At 44.5% G+C, this 17,004-nt stretch overlaps 1 protein-coding gene across 1 annotated transcript in view; it reads left to right on the forward strand.

Moving 5' to 3' along the window:
- The window catches only part of SLC38A3 (solute carrier family 38 member 3), a 68,811-nt gene extending 53,321 nt beyond the window's left edge, over positions 1–15,490 (forward strand). Inside the window, exons 3-7 of the mRNA XM_048491225.1 lie at positions 1,284–1,368; positions 2,343–2,458; positions 13,435–13,508; positions 14,743–14,835; positions 15,057–15,490. Coding sequence (XP_048347182.1) covers positions 1,284–1,368; positions 2,343–2,458; positions 13,435–13,508; positions 14,743–14,835; positions 15,057–15,142 — 454 coding nt within the window. The 3' untranslated portion in view covers positions 15,143–15,490. The remainder of the gene's footprint in view (positions 1–1,283; positions 1,369–2,342; positions 2,459–13,434; positions 13,509–14,742; positions 14,836–15,056) is intronic.
- Positions 15,491–17,004: the final 1,514 nt, after the last annotated feature.

Below are 17,004 nucleotides of genomic sequence, written 5' to 3' on the forward strand. Positions count from 1 at the left end.
CTGAAGTCCCTTTTCCACATTACTATGGTCATGATCCTAATCAGACATCGCATGTGCAAGAAGTGAGGTCAATCCTAAATTCACATGATTGTGTTACAGGGCAGGGACTCACACCCAACTTTTGCACCCCATAATGTGTGACACGGAGGCACAGGGCTAACTCAGAGCCATACTGCAGGACTGAAAGTCTCTCCCAATACAACAAATCTCTTTTTCAAAATAGTGAGGGATTGGCAATGCAATTTATACTTCAACTTGGAAAAGTTGCATTTGTATTCTTAATATCAAGTTATATTGCCATTATCCAGTCCTAGCTTTTCTCTGCACAGGCACCTCCTGCTCCCTAACTTTCCCTTCCGCACCCGCAAGCTCTGAGCTCTTTGGATATATACAAAATCCTGGAAGTTATTCTGCCCATTCATTTAAACCATCATTTGCTCATCAGTGGCTTGGAGACACACCAAATACCTGAATAATGTTATGCTGCATACATAGGATAATGGGGACAGTGTTCACATGTAAGACAGAAAGTAAATTTGGATTATCAGGTCTCTGAGCCTTCTTTTGCGATCTGTTTTAACACCAAGAGATCCATGCTTGTTTCTTGTGCTCTGCCCTTACATCTTCCCTCAAGGTTGCAACCTGATCTGAAACTGTTAGAAGTTTCTGTTGTGGGAATAACACATTTTCTTTGCACTTAAGATACTTTACATTGTACCTGTGAAAATGTGGTCTCTTTTCCCAGCCAGGTGTAGCATATATTGCAGTAATGACTCATGCTTGCAGTTTTCAAGAAGCTAGACTCCTGCTGCATATTCTTTAAGCGATTACGTAAACATTTTCACTTATTTTATGAATTTACACTCCCCCACCCCTTAACATTGTGCAGTGCAACTCCAACATGGATGTCCAGGTATAACCAGATGTTTTATAACAGAGACTAAGTATGGAATAGCAGCTTAAAAACACCAACCTTTTCCATGGAACAAGGGTTTATTCTTCTATCCCATGAAGATTTGCTTTCACATTGTGGGTAGGATATTGTTGTTGAAGAGGAACTTTGGGGCGTATAGTGCAACAAAATTGTGCAGAAAATCCTCTGGGCAATGGAAGTTTTAGCATTTGTCCAGGTTGACTAAGTAGGCATCACCTATATGAGAGGAAACGCTGCCGATCTATATAATCATCAGCACCCACAACCACACACTCATCCAACTGTGAATATGAAACTGTCAGGAGAAGGTTGCATACTAAGGTTATGTTTTCCTGCTGCCTTGTTCCAGATTTGAGGAGAACCAGGCAAATCTGACAGAGATGGAGGAGTTCCTTCCACATGGTGCTGTAAAGAAACAGACCCACTTCACAGACGTAAGTGTTTGCATAGATCTGGACAGTTGAGTTGGCTATCTTTCCAGAGAACTTGGTACAGAACAGAATCACACAGCTACTAATGGTTTTACCTGGGGGCCAAGGGAAGGCATCAGAGCAGGGGGATGCAGGCAAATAGTTTGAAGAACAATCCTGGAAGTCCATTCAAGAACACAATCCTCTATTAATTGCTTCCTTTTAGAATCAGAATCAACACTCTCTTGCCCAAACACATCTCCAACTGAGAGATGGGGGTGTGGGGCATGGGGGGGGGGGGGCTGAGGCAATGAATGACCCCCAGGCAGTGAATGACCGAGAAGGGTCTTGGGCCCATTACAGCTTCTACTCCTCAAAGTGGTCCCTGGCAAACCTAAGTTTTCTACCAGGATAGGAGGATCTGAACCTGTATTGCTGCCATGGGTCAGGCTGGCCCACAACAAGTGGATTCAAAGGGAAACAGGATTTTTTACTCCTTTTCACCTGCTCCAAGGAATCATACGGGAAAGGGAAGTCGGAGAAGGCTAGAGAAAAGGAGGGAGATGCAACTGCTCCTTTCCAGAATAGTAGAAAAGAGTGCTATATACTTGTGTGAATGAGTGATCAAAGGTAGATTGGGACTGCAAAATGGCCCAGGAACAAGCTAGACTGATTGCTTCCTTCTGCACCAAAAGCCAGCTCTGCATGGGCCATTTAGTGCAGACGGGACTTAGGATACCAGAAGTGGGTGTTGCCTCCTCAACTGGCAGAGTACAAAAGAATCCAACAGGGAAGCCAAGATGCCTTGCTGGTACTGCTGGTGAGATGTGAACTGAATGGCCCCTGCAGTGCGGGACAGCTGATGCAGCGTGGCTCTGTGTGCTCCTGCCTGCCAGCAGCCCTCCAGGACAGGAGCCCAATGGCCCACCTCAGCCCCACCCCTCCATGAATAATCCTGTCTCAACCTCTCTCTTTTTCTCTCCTGGCTATGCTTACAGTTTGAAGGGAAGACCTCTTTTGGGATGTCCGTTTTCAACCTGAGCAATGCCATCATGGGCAGCGGGATCCTTGGGCTAGCGTATGCTATGGCCAATACCGGCATCCTCCTCTTTCTGTAAGTGCCACTCAGAACATCAGAAGAGCTAAGGATATATCTTTATCGCTCCCCTTAAAATCACAATTCCTCTCTTGCCTTGTGCTAAAAAACCCATTTCCAGTTTATTTTGAACTCCGTGTATTATCTCATAGAACATTCAGAAGTTTCATTGCTGTGATGCCCCAATTGTGCTGTGGCTGATCTGATGAAAATTTCCTCCTGGCCATTGCCCTGCCCTTCTTCTGCTTTTATTGATACTTTTTTCTTTCCTCTCTCACCTGCAGTCTGTGGGATGGAGGTCATCTAGTGGCAAATTGCTCTTTACGTTACGTCCACCATGTTGGATGTTGCCTTCCTAGAACAGATGACCAAACTTTCAGAAGGGAAAGAACTGGTAATAATGGGAGATTTCAGTTATCCTGATATTTGTTGGGAGCCAAACACTGTCAAGACTATAAGATCCAATCAATTCCTCACTTGCAGACAGTTTCATGGTCCAGAAGTTGGAAGAGGCAACAAGGGGATTGACTATTTTAGAACTGTTCCTAACCAACAACAATGACCTAGTTAATGGGGTGAAAGTAGTAGGATCCTAAGGTGGGAGTGACCATGTTCTGCTGGAGTTTGTTATACAGTGGAAAGGGAATGCCTAGCATAATCAGACATGCATGCTAGACTTTAAGAAAGCTGATTTCAGTAAATTTAGGAAACTATTGGTGTGATCCCATGGTTAAGAATGCTAAAAGAGAAGGGAGTTCATGATGGATGGGAGTTTCTTACAAGTGAGATCTTGGAGGCACAATTTCAAACAGTTCCAATGAGGAAAAATGGGAGGTGTCTAAGGAAACCAGGAAGCCAGGTTGAAAACAATAAAAAAGGCTTTTTTGGTTATGTTCACAGCAAAAGGAAGAAAAAAGATATGATAGGGTCACTGTTTTAATGAATGCATTGAAGAGTGCCAGAAGAGCAGATGAGTAGACATGAATCAGTGACTTTGATTTCATATTACGTTTATTCTAATTTTTTGTAATTCTTATATATTTTATTTCTAAACTGAGATTATTGGTATTTAAATAGCACATAAAAGTGTGACTATCTGACTATTTCAGTAAATGCAATAGAAGTACCAATGATTCCCTTTTTCTGAGCAGTTTAGTAGTAGTCTTGCAAGGTATTCATGTATATATCCTGGCAGTTCATAGCTTCATTGGGTCAGGCAATGTACATACGCATGGCTGAAGTTACAACTCGAATTTAAAGGTGTTTATGATGCCTCATTCTGTTGTTGTATATGACTACAGAAGTGCTAGATGAGATAAATAAAGTATTATTCTTCTTGTCATGACAAGAACCTGGAAAACAAAGGATCTGGGTGAAGCAAAGCACTCAGCCTATAAGGTAGCAAGCTCTGAACAGAACATTTAGGCCTTTCCTTCTCTGTTTAACACACAACTAAGGTCATTGGCAACTGTAGCTCCTGAGTCAGAAAATAGCCTGACCCAGGCCACACAGCAGGATTGGGAAGAGGAAAAAAAATAAAGGAAGTTTGTTAGACTCATACTAAGTGGGTAGCAGCAGGTGGGCTGGGGCAGGTTGGGACCTCTTTCCTGAGAGCACAGAAGACTGTAGGCTATTGATGGATTTGCATTTATTGATTTCTTTGTGGTGCTGAGGCAGTCAGACTCTTTATGTGGGCAGCTGCCCTGGTTCTTGTGCTCTTTCTTTCTCCAGGCTCAAAGCCAGGGGCATTCGAGGCCTGCAAAACAATGTGGAATATGCCCTTTCCAGGCATCCTTGCTATTGGTTGGAGAAGAGAGCATCACAAGGCTGAGACCGCTTAGGAGAAATAATGGGCAAAAGTTTTGTAACTTTTGCCTTCAATCCAGCTTTTAACATTCTGTTGGTAGAAGCGACCATAATTTTGGGGCCTTGAAAATGCTCTCTTGACAGAAGAAATATGTCTTTCAATTGCAGGCCTACTGTTCATTTTTAACAGCTGGTCAACCTTTTCTGGATCAGGACAGCATGTGGAGTACATGCATGATGTCCCTGAATTGAGAGAAAGGCCCCTTCTTGTGAAGCATGTCATGATCACAGCCTTGCTGACTGCTTTTCTTCTGCACTGGTTTGTGTTCAGCCCACCATGTTGCTGTGTGGGGCTTGAAAACTTTATGGGATAAAGGTCATGGCTAATCCTTGCCCTCTCCTGATGCCTCTTATTAGGTCCATGAAACCTTTTATTCTGTTGTTTGGCAGTGCCATGAACGCTGTGGCCATCAACATGTGTGGACTTTTCTCTCGTTTGTTTTGATTCTCCCCCCTCTCTTGGGGAGTTACGATTGCCAGTTGAAACTGTGCAAACAAAGCCACAGGTTGAGGTCATTACCAGCAGAAGGGACTGTCCTTTTGCTTCCCTATGTGTCTGGGAACAGAGAGTTATCAGTCACAGATTGTCAGCATTCTAGCAGCATCATGGAACATGGAAGTGTCAGGGTCCTTCAATATCACTGACCCAGATCACAGAATGGTAGGCCAATGTTGCTCTGTTTGCATCAATTAAAATTATTACATTGCAAAAGTGTGTGAGGAGAGAGAATATAAACATCATATTCCATAACTAAAAAGTATACTTAGGAAATTTGCAATCTAAATAGCCTAGCAGATAATATATTTATATATTTATAAATATATGATTTATATAATTATAATTCAGATTTTAAAAATTGGCTATGCTTTTTTCTAGAACAGGAATATTTGACTGGAATGAGGATGCAAGAAAGAAGGAAGCATAATTTAAATTTATGTGGATTTCATACTGCACCAGTTTCAAACCAAATGTTAATGTATATGCAAAGAGAAACAGGCTTACTCCTAACTACAAAAAGCCAGAGTAAACAAAAGACCTTAGAACTCTCACAAAAGATGCTAAAACTTGAACTAAAGCTTAGTTACTCTCCAGAAAAAAAGATATCCATAATTATAGATCATTCTGGAAGAATGCCTTTTTGAATGATCTGCAAGCTACTCTAGCATTATTAACTAGGGAGCTGGCCAGTTGTTTTATTTTCCAAGCAAGTTTATATAGTAATATTTTAGTTGTTTTATTGTTCTATTTATTGCTTTTACTTCCATTTTATTTGTTTTTACTGTATTTTGAAAGTATTTTTAAGTGTTTTGCAGCCACCCCGAGTCTTCTGTGGGAAGAGGGTGCAGGGTATGAATAAAACAGACAAACAAGAAGAGTATAAACATCAGGAAACCCCCTCCACAAACTCTCCTTCATTTTAAGTGGAATTTGTACAAAAGGCTCAAGTGATGGATTTGGATTCCATAAACTTTTGTTTTAACATGAAAGTGTAGATTTCATCCCTCTCCCAAGCTGTCTAAACTGCAGCCACTCTTATTTGTTGTCTGAAAGGAGAATATTTTGGCCCAGTGGTGGTGGGGAGTACTTTTCACTCAGATGATTTGGCTTGTGCTTCAGAAGCTGCCTGACATTCAGAGCTCTCATTCCGTGTGAGCTGTTTGGCCGTGAGGGTGATGCTTGGACCAGCGCAGCCTTCCCATAGCCTGGAGAATGCTCGTTAGTGCTTAGCTACCCTGTGGAGAGTTTCTGTTGCGTTGCCTAACTACGTGCAGCTAGGGTCAGCTAGGGACAGAGTTGAGGCGCCCAGTCCGTCTGTCTTCAGCTTGTCAAGTGGCGATTTCTTTAGCCAGGGCACAACATGTCTCATTCAAAATGAAAACGAGCACTGAAATATTTCTGCAGGGAATAGCTACGTTTATTCCCTCGATGCCACCTGCTTTTAAGGATTGGTTCCTAATTTCATTCAGTGACAGTTCCATAAACTTGTTGAACTTCTTTCCTTGAGTGAATCTCCCTAGGACCGTCCTAGTTCCAGGTTTGGAGTTTTTGCTAAGACAGAAGTGAGCACAAAGCCTTTTGTGAAGATGCAGCAGTTCTGTGCACATTGGTTGCCCCTCTCATACTAGGTTTCCAATGGGTACCCTGTCACAATAAGAAAACTGGAGAGGGCACTCTCAGAAGGTGAGAACTGACTTTTATAAATGAGGTTTTGATCTGTCATTCTTACCTTTGTGGGATTTGGGCGAGCTTTAAGCAGAACCCTTTGTCCCATTACAGGTGGGGAAACTGATGTACAGAGAAGGGAAAGCCATAAACTTAACATGGGTGACAAGTGCACTAATGCCACGAAAGAGCTGGCATCCAAAAATAATAGCTTTTGTTTCCAAAATATAATTTTCCCTAAAGATGAACACACATTTTAGTTCAGTGCACATAGCCAATTTTAGTATGTGGATTTTTGTACATTGTGACCATCGGTGACTTCAGAAAAATGGTACATTTAGAAATACTTTTCTGGTTTTTGCATATGCATGCCAAAATCAAGAGAAAGGCTGAAAAGCATTTTGATGAATTTGGCCTGCATCGATACCCTTGTTATGGCTTCTATTTGGGAAGTTTCCACTTGAAGAGATCCTGTATGGCTATTTTCTTTTCCAAAATTAGGGTGGACATCTGAACATATTCCTAATGCCAAGCTCTCCTGCCTAATTATTAATACACATAAACTCCCTGGATATGAACTGATCAGGGAGGCAAAATACTGTTTCCTGAATTGTAACTGATTTACCTTGCTCCCAGGCTGACTGGAGTGGTTACAACAACTTAATAAAGGGAAAACATAGTAGACATTCCCGGGTATGTTTTGGTCAGTAAATCTGGCCTACTGCTTATTACATTGTGACTTCTTATAAGCAGGCCAAGCCCCTCAGTGTGTCTCAGAGCCACGTCATACTGTCCTCGCGCCACCTGGACAGGTGCCTAAGTGGGTCATAAAGATTTAATCATGTTGTGAAACCGTATTAAATTTTCTTTTCAGATTGAAATAATTAGATGATTTCTAAGTGGTAAATGAAAAGGCAGGTATCAACTTGCTGGAGGTTTAGGGAGGACAGCAGGCTAGATAAAACACTCATTTCCTTTTAGTTTCTCATTGTGTGCTTTTACAGTACCTACTAAAGCACATTCCGCCTTTCTGTGTTTGTGCGTGTGCATGCGCACACAGTGTAGACGGAATAAGGCATGAGAGACTGACCAGCTAGTGCTATTGGGATTACAGTAATGACAGGGTTTTTGCAAGTACCTGAGTGCAGAGCTGACAGAAAGAGCAGTCCATCTAAGCACAGGAACTCATGAGTACCCTTTAAGACACACAATTATTCTTAACTTTTCCCAAGTTTTACTAATCTCTCTGCAAGGTTTGGGGTAGGTCTGTCTTTCTGGATATCTTCTGTTTTATACATATCCAAAGATGAAGGATGGTTCTTTCATATCTCTGTCGCTCTGGGGTTGGGTAGTGGAGGCAAAGAACAGTGAGCCTGTTTCCCTGTGTAGAAATGACTAGTTATGACACTGCAATGATGTGGAAGAAAGTCTTTGTGATTGCAGCGGAGGTTATGACCAGGTAACTGTTTAGAATTGCAGAATGCTGTCTTATTTGGGACTGGAACAGCCATTCAGAGAGGGTTGGAGCTGCAGTCTTCAATTGATGTGATAAAGAGAAAAGCTTGTTATACCAGGTATAAAGTTAGCAGTATGATGAATGACTGGAGCAACAGCTATGACGATGTCTCTTTTGCCATTCTTATAACTGTAATTGCTTGGAAATATTTGTCACTTTAAAAGTGGAGTCAAATTTTTTTGCTAAGCCTTGGATCAGATCAGCTTATTTTTTGTTTGTGCTCATCAATAAAAATGAACCTGCACAGAGGCTCTGTTCAGTCAATACTTTCTGGTCCCATCACCTCTCCGTGTTTTGGTTTGGAAGAGGGTGGACCATGTTTGCTAACCTGATCTCCTTGCAAGGAAGGGTGGGATAATGAAATAAATGGTAGTGTTGGTCATTGTGTGATTCCTCTGATTTAGCTAGATGAGGGTTTAATACCTGTAATACTTATATTTTATTTATTTATTTATTGTTGCATTTTTATACCGCCCTCCCCCGGAGGGCTCAGGGCGGTGTCCAACATTAACAACAGACAGTAAAACAAGATAAAAATAAATTAAGACTTAAAATGCAGCATTCAATATCAAACCTTATTTAAGTTTTAAAATAGATGGCATCCGGCTATTTAAACCCTCCTCTTAAGAGAGGGACAGTGGGTCTAGAGTGTTTCTCAGCATGTTTGTTTCGGGCACCCACATCAGCGGCTGGTCTCCCCAAAGGCCCGGTGGAAAAGCTCAGTCTTACAGGCCCTGCGGAACTCATTGAGGTTCCGCAGGGCCCGGACAGCTGGAGGAAGAGCATTCCACCAGGCAGGGGCCAGGGCTGCGTCAGAATGCACCTGGCCCTGGTGGGAGGCCAGCCGCATCATAGTGAGGCGAGGCGGGGATCACCAGCAGATTGGCCTCCGCAGAACGCAGAGACCGGGGTGTGGGACATATGGGGCCAGACGGTCCTACGTAGGGTACGAGGAGTCCCCAAGTCAGCGCAAGGCCTTAAAGGTTAAAACCAATACCTTGAAGACGATCCGGAATTCCACTGGGAGCCAGTGCAGGCGATGCAACACGGGCATGATGTGGATCTCTAAAAGGCACACGCCCGTGAGCAGACGATGCCGCCGCATGCTGGACCAATTTTAATTTCCGGATCTGGGGCCGCTTGAGGAGAGCCCTTGCCAGAGCGAAGTTGCAATAGTCTAATCTGGAGGTGACCAAGTTGCATGGACCACTGCGGCCCAGGTCTGCTTAGGAGAGGAAAGGGGCCAGTCGCTGGGCCTGGCGAGAGATGCTGAAAAAAGCGCAGTAACCTCGGGTTGTATGGGCCACCTGGGTCTCCCATTGAAAGAGGTGAATCCAGGTGGGACCCCCAGGCTGCAGTAACTGAGGGGAGTCGGTGCCAATGAGACCCTCCCCTGCCACACCGGGCGCTGAAAGTCCTCTGCCCCCCTCAGCTTTCCAGCTTTCAAAGGATCTCCGTCTTTGTTGGATTCAGCTTTAAGCCTGCTCTTGCTTCAACCAACCAGCAACCTTGCCTCCAAACAGTGCTGCAGAGCTGCAGGGGCGGTGGACGGCTCCCCCTCCATCGACAGAATGAGCTGGAGTGTCATCAGCATAATTGGTGACAGACCAACCCAAAGCTCCGTACTCAGCTGAGCAAGGGAGTCGTATATAGATGTTTTGAATAACGAAAGCGGGGACAGCAGCGCTCCCTGAGGTACAACGCGTAATAAAGGCGGGCACCCTCGGGAGGCCTTGTCCCCACACCACACTTGCTGGACCTCCGGTCCCGGAGAAACGAGGCAATCCATTGAAGGACAGTGCCCCTGCACTCGGAAGTGGCCAGGCGGTGCAGGTCAAAGATCGTGATGCGACCACCATCAAATCGCTGCGGTAAGATCCAATAATACCAGCAGCGCCACGTCCGCTTCTCGGTCAAGCTGCATACGGAGCGTGTCTGTGATGGCGACGAGAATAGTCTCTCGTCCCATGCCACCCAGCACGGAAGCCGGACTGGAAGGGATCGAAGGCCGATGGTGACCTCCAGAAACCTTGGAAGCTGCTCCAACACCACTCTCTCAATTACCTTCCCCAGGTGAAACGAAAGATTCGAAACTGGGGCGGTACTGGTCGAGGATCACTCAGGGATCTAATGGACGGTCTTTTTAAGAGTGGAAGCGGACCACTGCCTCCTTCAACCCACCAGGAAAGAGACTCCTTGCTCCAAAGGGAGCTATTGATGAATATTCAACAGGTGGGGTCGTAACTCCTCTCGGCATGTTTTAATAAGCCAAAGAGGGGCAACGGATCCAGAGAGGACAGGTAGTTGGTCTAACAGCAGCCAAGGCTCTGTCAACAGCGGCTTCGAGCATAGGGAAAACTGGGCCAAGCAAGAGGGCCAGAAGACGGCAAGGGAGCCTTCAGTTAGCAGAATTGTCTCCAGAAAGTGGCAGGAAGGTCCTTGGCGGAACAGCTGACTTTATCTGCTTGAGAATAGCTCATAAATGCCTCACAGCTAATAGCCAATTGATCATTTTTTTGAGACCCCTCATTGATAATGGGGTAAGCAGCGAATAGTTCGAAGGCACAATTGTTAACTGGGCGGGAGCTTAGCAAGATCGCGAGAGAGGAGGAGAAGAATACTCTCTTCGCCTCCTCTTCATCGCCATCTCATAGGCCTTCATAAACGTCTATAAGATGTTCGCGCAGCCCTCGATCACGTAGACTTCCTCCACACTTTCGCTCTAGCCGTCTAAGCTCCACGTTTCCAGACAAGCGTAGCTCCTCGGTATACCAAAGCGAGCCAGCCGAGACCGGGAAATCGTAGAGGGCGCCGAGAAGCAATCTTTAACCTCGATGGCATTAAAGAGGCGGGTATTCCAATCCGCCACTAGTCCATCGAGGGTGCTGGTGGGTTCAGGATCCCGTAGAGCATTCAGGAATCCAACAGGATCCATAAGTCTCTGCGGGCGAGCAAAAATCCGCTCGTGGCAGGGTGAAGTTCTTGGCGCTTGATCTGTCTCCTACCCAAGTACTGGTTCTTGTCTTTTTCTCCTGTGTGATATATACATTCATGCAAGTCCATGGATGCAGACAGTTCTTGCTCTGAACTGTCTTGGCTTCCTCCCCACTGCATTATCCTCCAGATAGAATTGCACACATGGACAAATAAATGGTTACATGACGAAATGGTGTTACCGTAGCTGGTAATAGACAAGGGCTGTTATGAAGGTGTACATCTCCAGATGTAACCAGTGCATGATGGTGCCCAGCAGGTTAGCAGGTTAGGAGGAGGGCAAAAGTACAAACGATGCCCTCTATATTATATATGTTTCCTTTATATATAATATATAATAAATTATGTTGACCTCTGTGAACTGTCAATGAATAATTACACTTTTGCATTATTTTATCTATCTGTAAATGTTGAATATTCCCTCCTGCACACATAAAAACCCAATCCAAGGAGAAAGTTCTTAGCCTTTCCTGAACTTTTTAAAAAATACAGCACACATGATTTTGACATGGGAAACACCAAACATACCGCACACTTCTTCGTAGCCTGATAAAGTACAGCCCAAGAAAAGTTTTATCTGATAATTAAGCTCTAGAAACTAAAATGACTAAACCGCAGCTTTTGCCTTACCAAAGGTTGTGACTCCCCTGAGGCTTGGGGGTCTCCTTCTCCCTTCCCCCCATCTGTCCATCTCCCTCCCCACCCTCCCTTAACATCAGGTTAATCAAGAGAATGGGGCATGCACACTGCAGATCAAGCCATCTCTGCTGCACAATTGAGCTTTCCCCACCTTCTAGCAGCAGCAGGCAGCCATCTCTTCCATGCAGCTGAACCTTTCCCTCCTCCTAGCTGCTGCCTGATTGGGGGAAGGAGGGCACGTGGTACCAAACTGTGCAATTAACCACCACCACCACCCCCCCCCCCCCCCCCGGTTTCCTAGCATCAGCCTCCAGGGGCGCATGCACTGCAGAACAAACTGTCTCTTCCAGGCAGTCAAGGCTCCTGCCACCTCCTGCCACTGCTTTCTCTTTGCCTGCCTGGGGCATCTGCCCCCTCGCCCTCCTAGCTCTGCTTCTAGAGCCCTGCCTCCGTCTCTGTTTCCCTGCCCCTCCTTGCCCACACTTCAGGTATTTAAATATCTGGAACTGAGATAAAATAACTGGATGGATGGTCAGCCAAGCATTGTTGGGCTTTATACTTAATCAGGATTTATTGTGTTTCATAAATGTGCATTTCTTATTTGTTTTGCACAGTCTAAACATCTGGCCTCAAGAGTGTACAAGAGCTGCAAAAATATCCCATTTTCCAGACACTCTAAAGGAGGTTATCCCATGGGGGGAAAAGTGATCCCGTCCCCTGCACAGTGCATTCCTTGCAGCTGTGGTTAATATTTTTGAAAGGAGTTGCCCAGGGATTACAGATGCCCACCGGATAAAGATTATAATGTTTTCAGTAAAAAGTAACAGAATAACATTTTATAAACCCTTTTTTTCCAAATCATTTAACCGCTATGCACTTCATTTTATCTAGCCAATTTTTTGAAAATGGGAAATGAGCTGGGCTCACATCTTCAAAGAGATTCTTTAAAGAAATGCAATGTATGGACCAGCATGGTGTAGTGGTTAAAAGCAGTGGACTCAGATCTGGAGAACTGAGTTTGATTACCCTCTGCTCCACATGAGCTTCGGAGTCTTGCCTGGTGAACCGGATTTGTTTCCCCACTTTTATATTCCTGCTGGGTGACCTTGGGCTAGTCACAGTTCTTCGGAACTCTCTCAGCCCCACCTACTTCATAAGGTGTCTGTTGTGGGGAGAGGAAGGGAAAGGAGTTTGTAAGCCCCTCTGAGTCTCCTTACAGGAGAGAAGGGCAGAGTATAAATCCAATCTCTTCTTTTTCTTTTGGAGCTTTTAGAAGACGGACACTCCTTCCTTCCTGCAGAGTGGTACAGCCAATATTAGGGTGACTAGCGTGTTTGGATAGCACTGAGGAAACCTGGGCTGAATTCCTTAACACTGAAGCACTCACTGGGTATTTGGGAATATCTGTTACTCAGTCTAAACTGCCTCAGAGGGGAGTTGTGGGAATACAATGGAAATGTGGAAAACCAGGTTTACTGCCATGAACTCTCTGAAACAGTAGGAATAAAAACAAATGGACAGATGGCCAGTTTCAGGTAAAAGCAGAGTAATTCCTGTGCTGGGTATCCCATCTAGTTCATGTGGGTGTAATCTAGTGCTATTGGGATTGACTTTCAGGGAACATACACAAAAGCTAAAACAAATGTGGAACATGCAGAGGAAAGTGCTCAGAAAGTTAAATCAGAATTCTTGTGGAGTTGTCTGGAATGCTCAAATAGAAGAACCAAAAGTTCCCTAATCTGTCCTTCCCTCTGGATGCCTGCCTTGTTGCCAGTCTCTTTGTCCACATAATGGAAGCCACTCTTTTTCTTCTAGGTTCCTCTTGACTGCTGTAGCTCTGTTGTCCAGTTATTCCATTCACTTGTTGCTCAAATCCTCAGGAATTGTTGGTGAGTAATGAGTATCAGGGTTAACCCCATAGTTGGCTTGAGTTCAGTCTCCTCTTACATGTTGTTTCTTTGTACTGTGTGCAATGTATGATTCTCTGGCAGTCAATGAAGTCTTGGTATTCTGGAGTCTATGGACGGAGAGCAAGGAGGGACCCTTCCAGTCCCCAGTAACACAACTGAAGCCATGCTGTTATCTGGCATTTCCAGTGCTTGGAGATCATGAAAATTGTGTTTTCTCTGAATGTGGAGTCAGTTCAGTTGACTCAAGTTTGATTTTTCTGGTGGTTTAAAAGCCACTGCAAGTAGAGCTCTCACTCCCAAGAGTGTTTGTTCTGCCATGCAACAGTGCTTGAGTTAAACGCCTTCACTATCCTGTCACTCAAACTGTGTGTGAGGCAGATGGAAGGATGCTAGTGTCAGAGAGCATCACTAGAGGAAAATCTGTGAAAACAATGGCCCCTTCCACACATGCAGAATAATGCACTTTCAATCCACTTTCACAATTGTTTATAAGTGGATTTTGCTATTCCACACAGCTTCAAAGTACATTGGAAGTGGATTGAAAGTGCATTATTCTGCATGTGCAAAAGGGGTAAATGTGTATGTTTGAGTGAAGGATCACATTGTCAAAGATCTGGAGATGGTGTGTTGACTGATTTTTTTGGTGGTAAAAGCATTAGTGAGGAAGTGTTGTTCACTTACTCTATGGGTGCTTGTCTTTTTAATCAGTTTTGTTCCAGTTTTTCACATTCTTGGGAATGATTCAAAGTTACAGACTCCACAGAGAAGATTGACACCTGATCTGGGAGCTCCCCCTTTTGAAATTGTGATTTGGATTGGACCATAGTTAGTGTGGGGATCAGTTCCCTTCACTAGTTTTCTGACCTGAAATGGCCCCAGTTTGCCATTATTTACCTCAGTATGGAAACATGATTGTAGATGGAAATTTTTCCAGTGGGCCAGATAGTGGCTCTCTTGGGACTGCTTCAGGTTGAGGAATATGACACAGAAAGGAAGGCTTAAGTCTGTGCTCCCTGTGTTGTGGTCCTGATCTTTGTGCCTGGGAACTGAATTCCCAGCAGGCAACTCCCAGTACTATTTGGTTGAAAGTCCTTGTGGTGGCCAAGAGGACTTTGTAGCATGTGATCCAGTCTTCAGTTTCTTCAACAGCTGTGCCCATGTGTATGTTTCTCTATCTTTCTTTCCTTGCTCATTAATGCTTGGTGTCTTGTAGGAATCCGAGCCTATGAACAGCTGGGATTCAGGGCCTTTGGAACTCCAGGGAAATTGGCAGCTGGCATTGCTATAACACTGCAGAATATTGGAGGTACATCTTAAAATCATTCATTTCCCAATGAATTGCTCCAAACAAGTAGCCATAAAACAGCTGCTGAGATCAGTTCTCTCTTTCCTATCCTAGCCTCCTTTTACAGGAAAACACTGGGAGGGAGGCAAAATTAACCAAGTTAAGACAGTGTTTCCAAGCATCCTTTCCCCTGGCTCTGAATAGTATTTAGCAGACTGTTGAACTTCTATCTCCCTCTACAGCCATGTCAAGCTACCTGTACATTGTGAAGTCTGAGGTGCCTCTGGTCATCCAAACCTTCCTCAACCTGGAAGAGAAGACAGCGTAAGCATTTTTCACCTGGTTCTTCTTTTCTGTCCCCAGCTTGCCTTCTTCTCTCTTTTGCCTCACCTATCTGTGCAGTCCATGATTCACAGAATCACACTGTTGTAGTCAGCAGAGGGTGTGAGATCAGCGGATTGATTAAGGTGATGGATTCGTGTATTCTCAGCAGTTTTATAAGTTACATGGCATTTGCAAATTACATGGCAGAAAACTCTTGTTTTACTCCATAGTTGCTGTGAGTCCCATGGCCAAACCAAGTTCTGTGGTACATGTTCCCCTACCACAAATTCTGTTGAAAATATGCAGAATCTTTTGAAATAAAAAAAAATGAAGACCAGGGGGCATACATTGAAAATGCGGGGGGGGGGGGGATTAGGACTAATAAAAGGAGACATTTCTTCACGCAACGCGTGATTGGTGTTTGGAATATGCTGCCACAGGAGGTGGTGATGACCACTAACCTGGATAGCTTTAAAAGGGGCTTGGACAGATTTATGGAGGAGAAGTCGATCTATGGCTACCAATCTTGATCTTCCTTGATCTCAGATTGCAAATGCCTTAGCAGACCAGGTTCTCAGGAGCAGCAGCAGCAGCAGAAGCCCATTTCTTTCACATCCTGCATGTGAGCTCCCAAAGGCATCTGGTGGGCCACTGCAAGTAGCAGAGTGCTGGACTAGATGGATTCTGGTCTGATCCAGCAGGCTCTTTCTTATGTTCTTCTTATGTTCTTATGTCCATCCACTCCAACCCCTTGTGCAACCAGAATCAAATATTCCCAATTATGTAATAGGTTATGCTATATCCTTGAGATAATATTGCTGGGTGTATATGTGTCTGTCAGAAACTGCTGGGAAATAAGATTATAATGCATTGTTGGTAGAGCTGTTGGGCTGAGTTTATTGGAAAATGGTCTCTCCATGGGGATGTCTGCAGGCTAGATTTCTGTAACATTTTGCCCAGAAGGGAGCTGTAACATGTCTATGGAATCATGAACAGTATGGGCTCACTCTTTGATTACAAGTACAGCACTGGAGCTGTAAGGGGAGAGGGACTTTGTGCTGGCACAGATGTACTGATTATACTTTTTCAGTGCTCCTGATATGCACGTAGGCATCCTCTGTAGTATTTATCTTCCCCCACCATTATTCCTGGCTCACTTCCTCCTTGTGATTCAGCTCTTGCAAACATCTCTGTCTCTCCCCTTGCCATCTAGTAGGAGAGGGATTTATCCGCTAGACAGCCTGTTGCAGGGATTTCACAGAATTAAGCCACCACTATTTTTGATTGACACCAGTGCTGAACAAACCATCAGCACAGGATTAAACCGGAGTGAACTTCCAATCTCTACACAATGCATCACTTCCTTTTCAGTCCTTACTCTGAAAGCAGTAGCAAGCTTAGTTCCTGTAGCCTGTGCGTGCAAGTGTATGACAGAGATAGAGAGACTGACCAGCCTTCTGTTGTTGTTTATGCAGCAAATTGGTGCAGCCGGTGACAGACGTCAGTGACCAATTTGTGGCTGGGTAGCAATCAACCGTCAGAAACATAGTTCTCCTAAATATCCACTATACTGAGACAGCATGTGCTGGGGCACCACTGTTCTTCCTTCGTCATGTTACAGAGGAGAAATATTGTTTCCTGCTCTAGTTAGTTCCATTTTTTTTACTGTCAAGTCACAGCCGACTTATGGTGACCCCATAGGGTTTCCAACGTTCAGAGATGGTTTGCCATTACCTACCTCTGTGCAATGACTTGTCCTTCCTTAGTGGTCTCCCATCCAAATACTAATCAGGGCTGACCCTGCTTAGCTTCCAAGATCTGACAAGATTGGACTAGCCCCATCAGGGCATTGAGTTCTTAAGGAAA

This window comes from Sphaerodactylus townsendi, linkage group LG03, assembly GCF_021028975.2.
Source record: "Sphaerodactylus townsendi isolate TG3544 linkage group LG03, MPM_Stown_v2.3, whole genome shotgun sequence".
Lineage (NCBI taxonomy): Eukaryota > Metazoa > Chordata > Lepidosauria > Squamata > Sphaerodactylidae > Sphaerodactylus > Sphaerodactylus townsendi.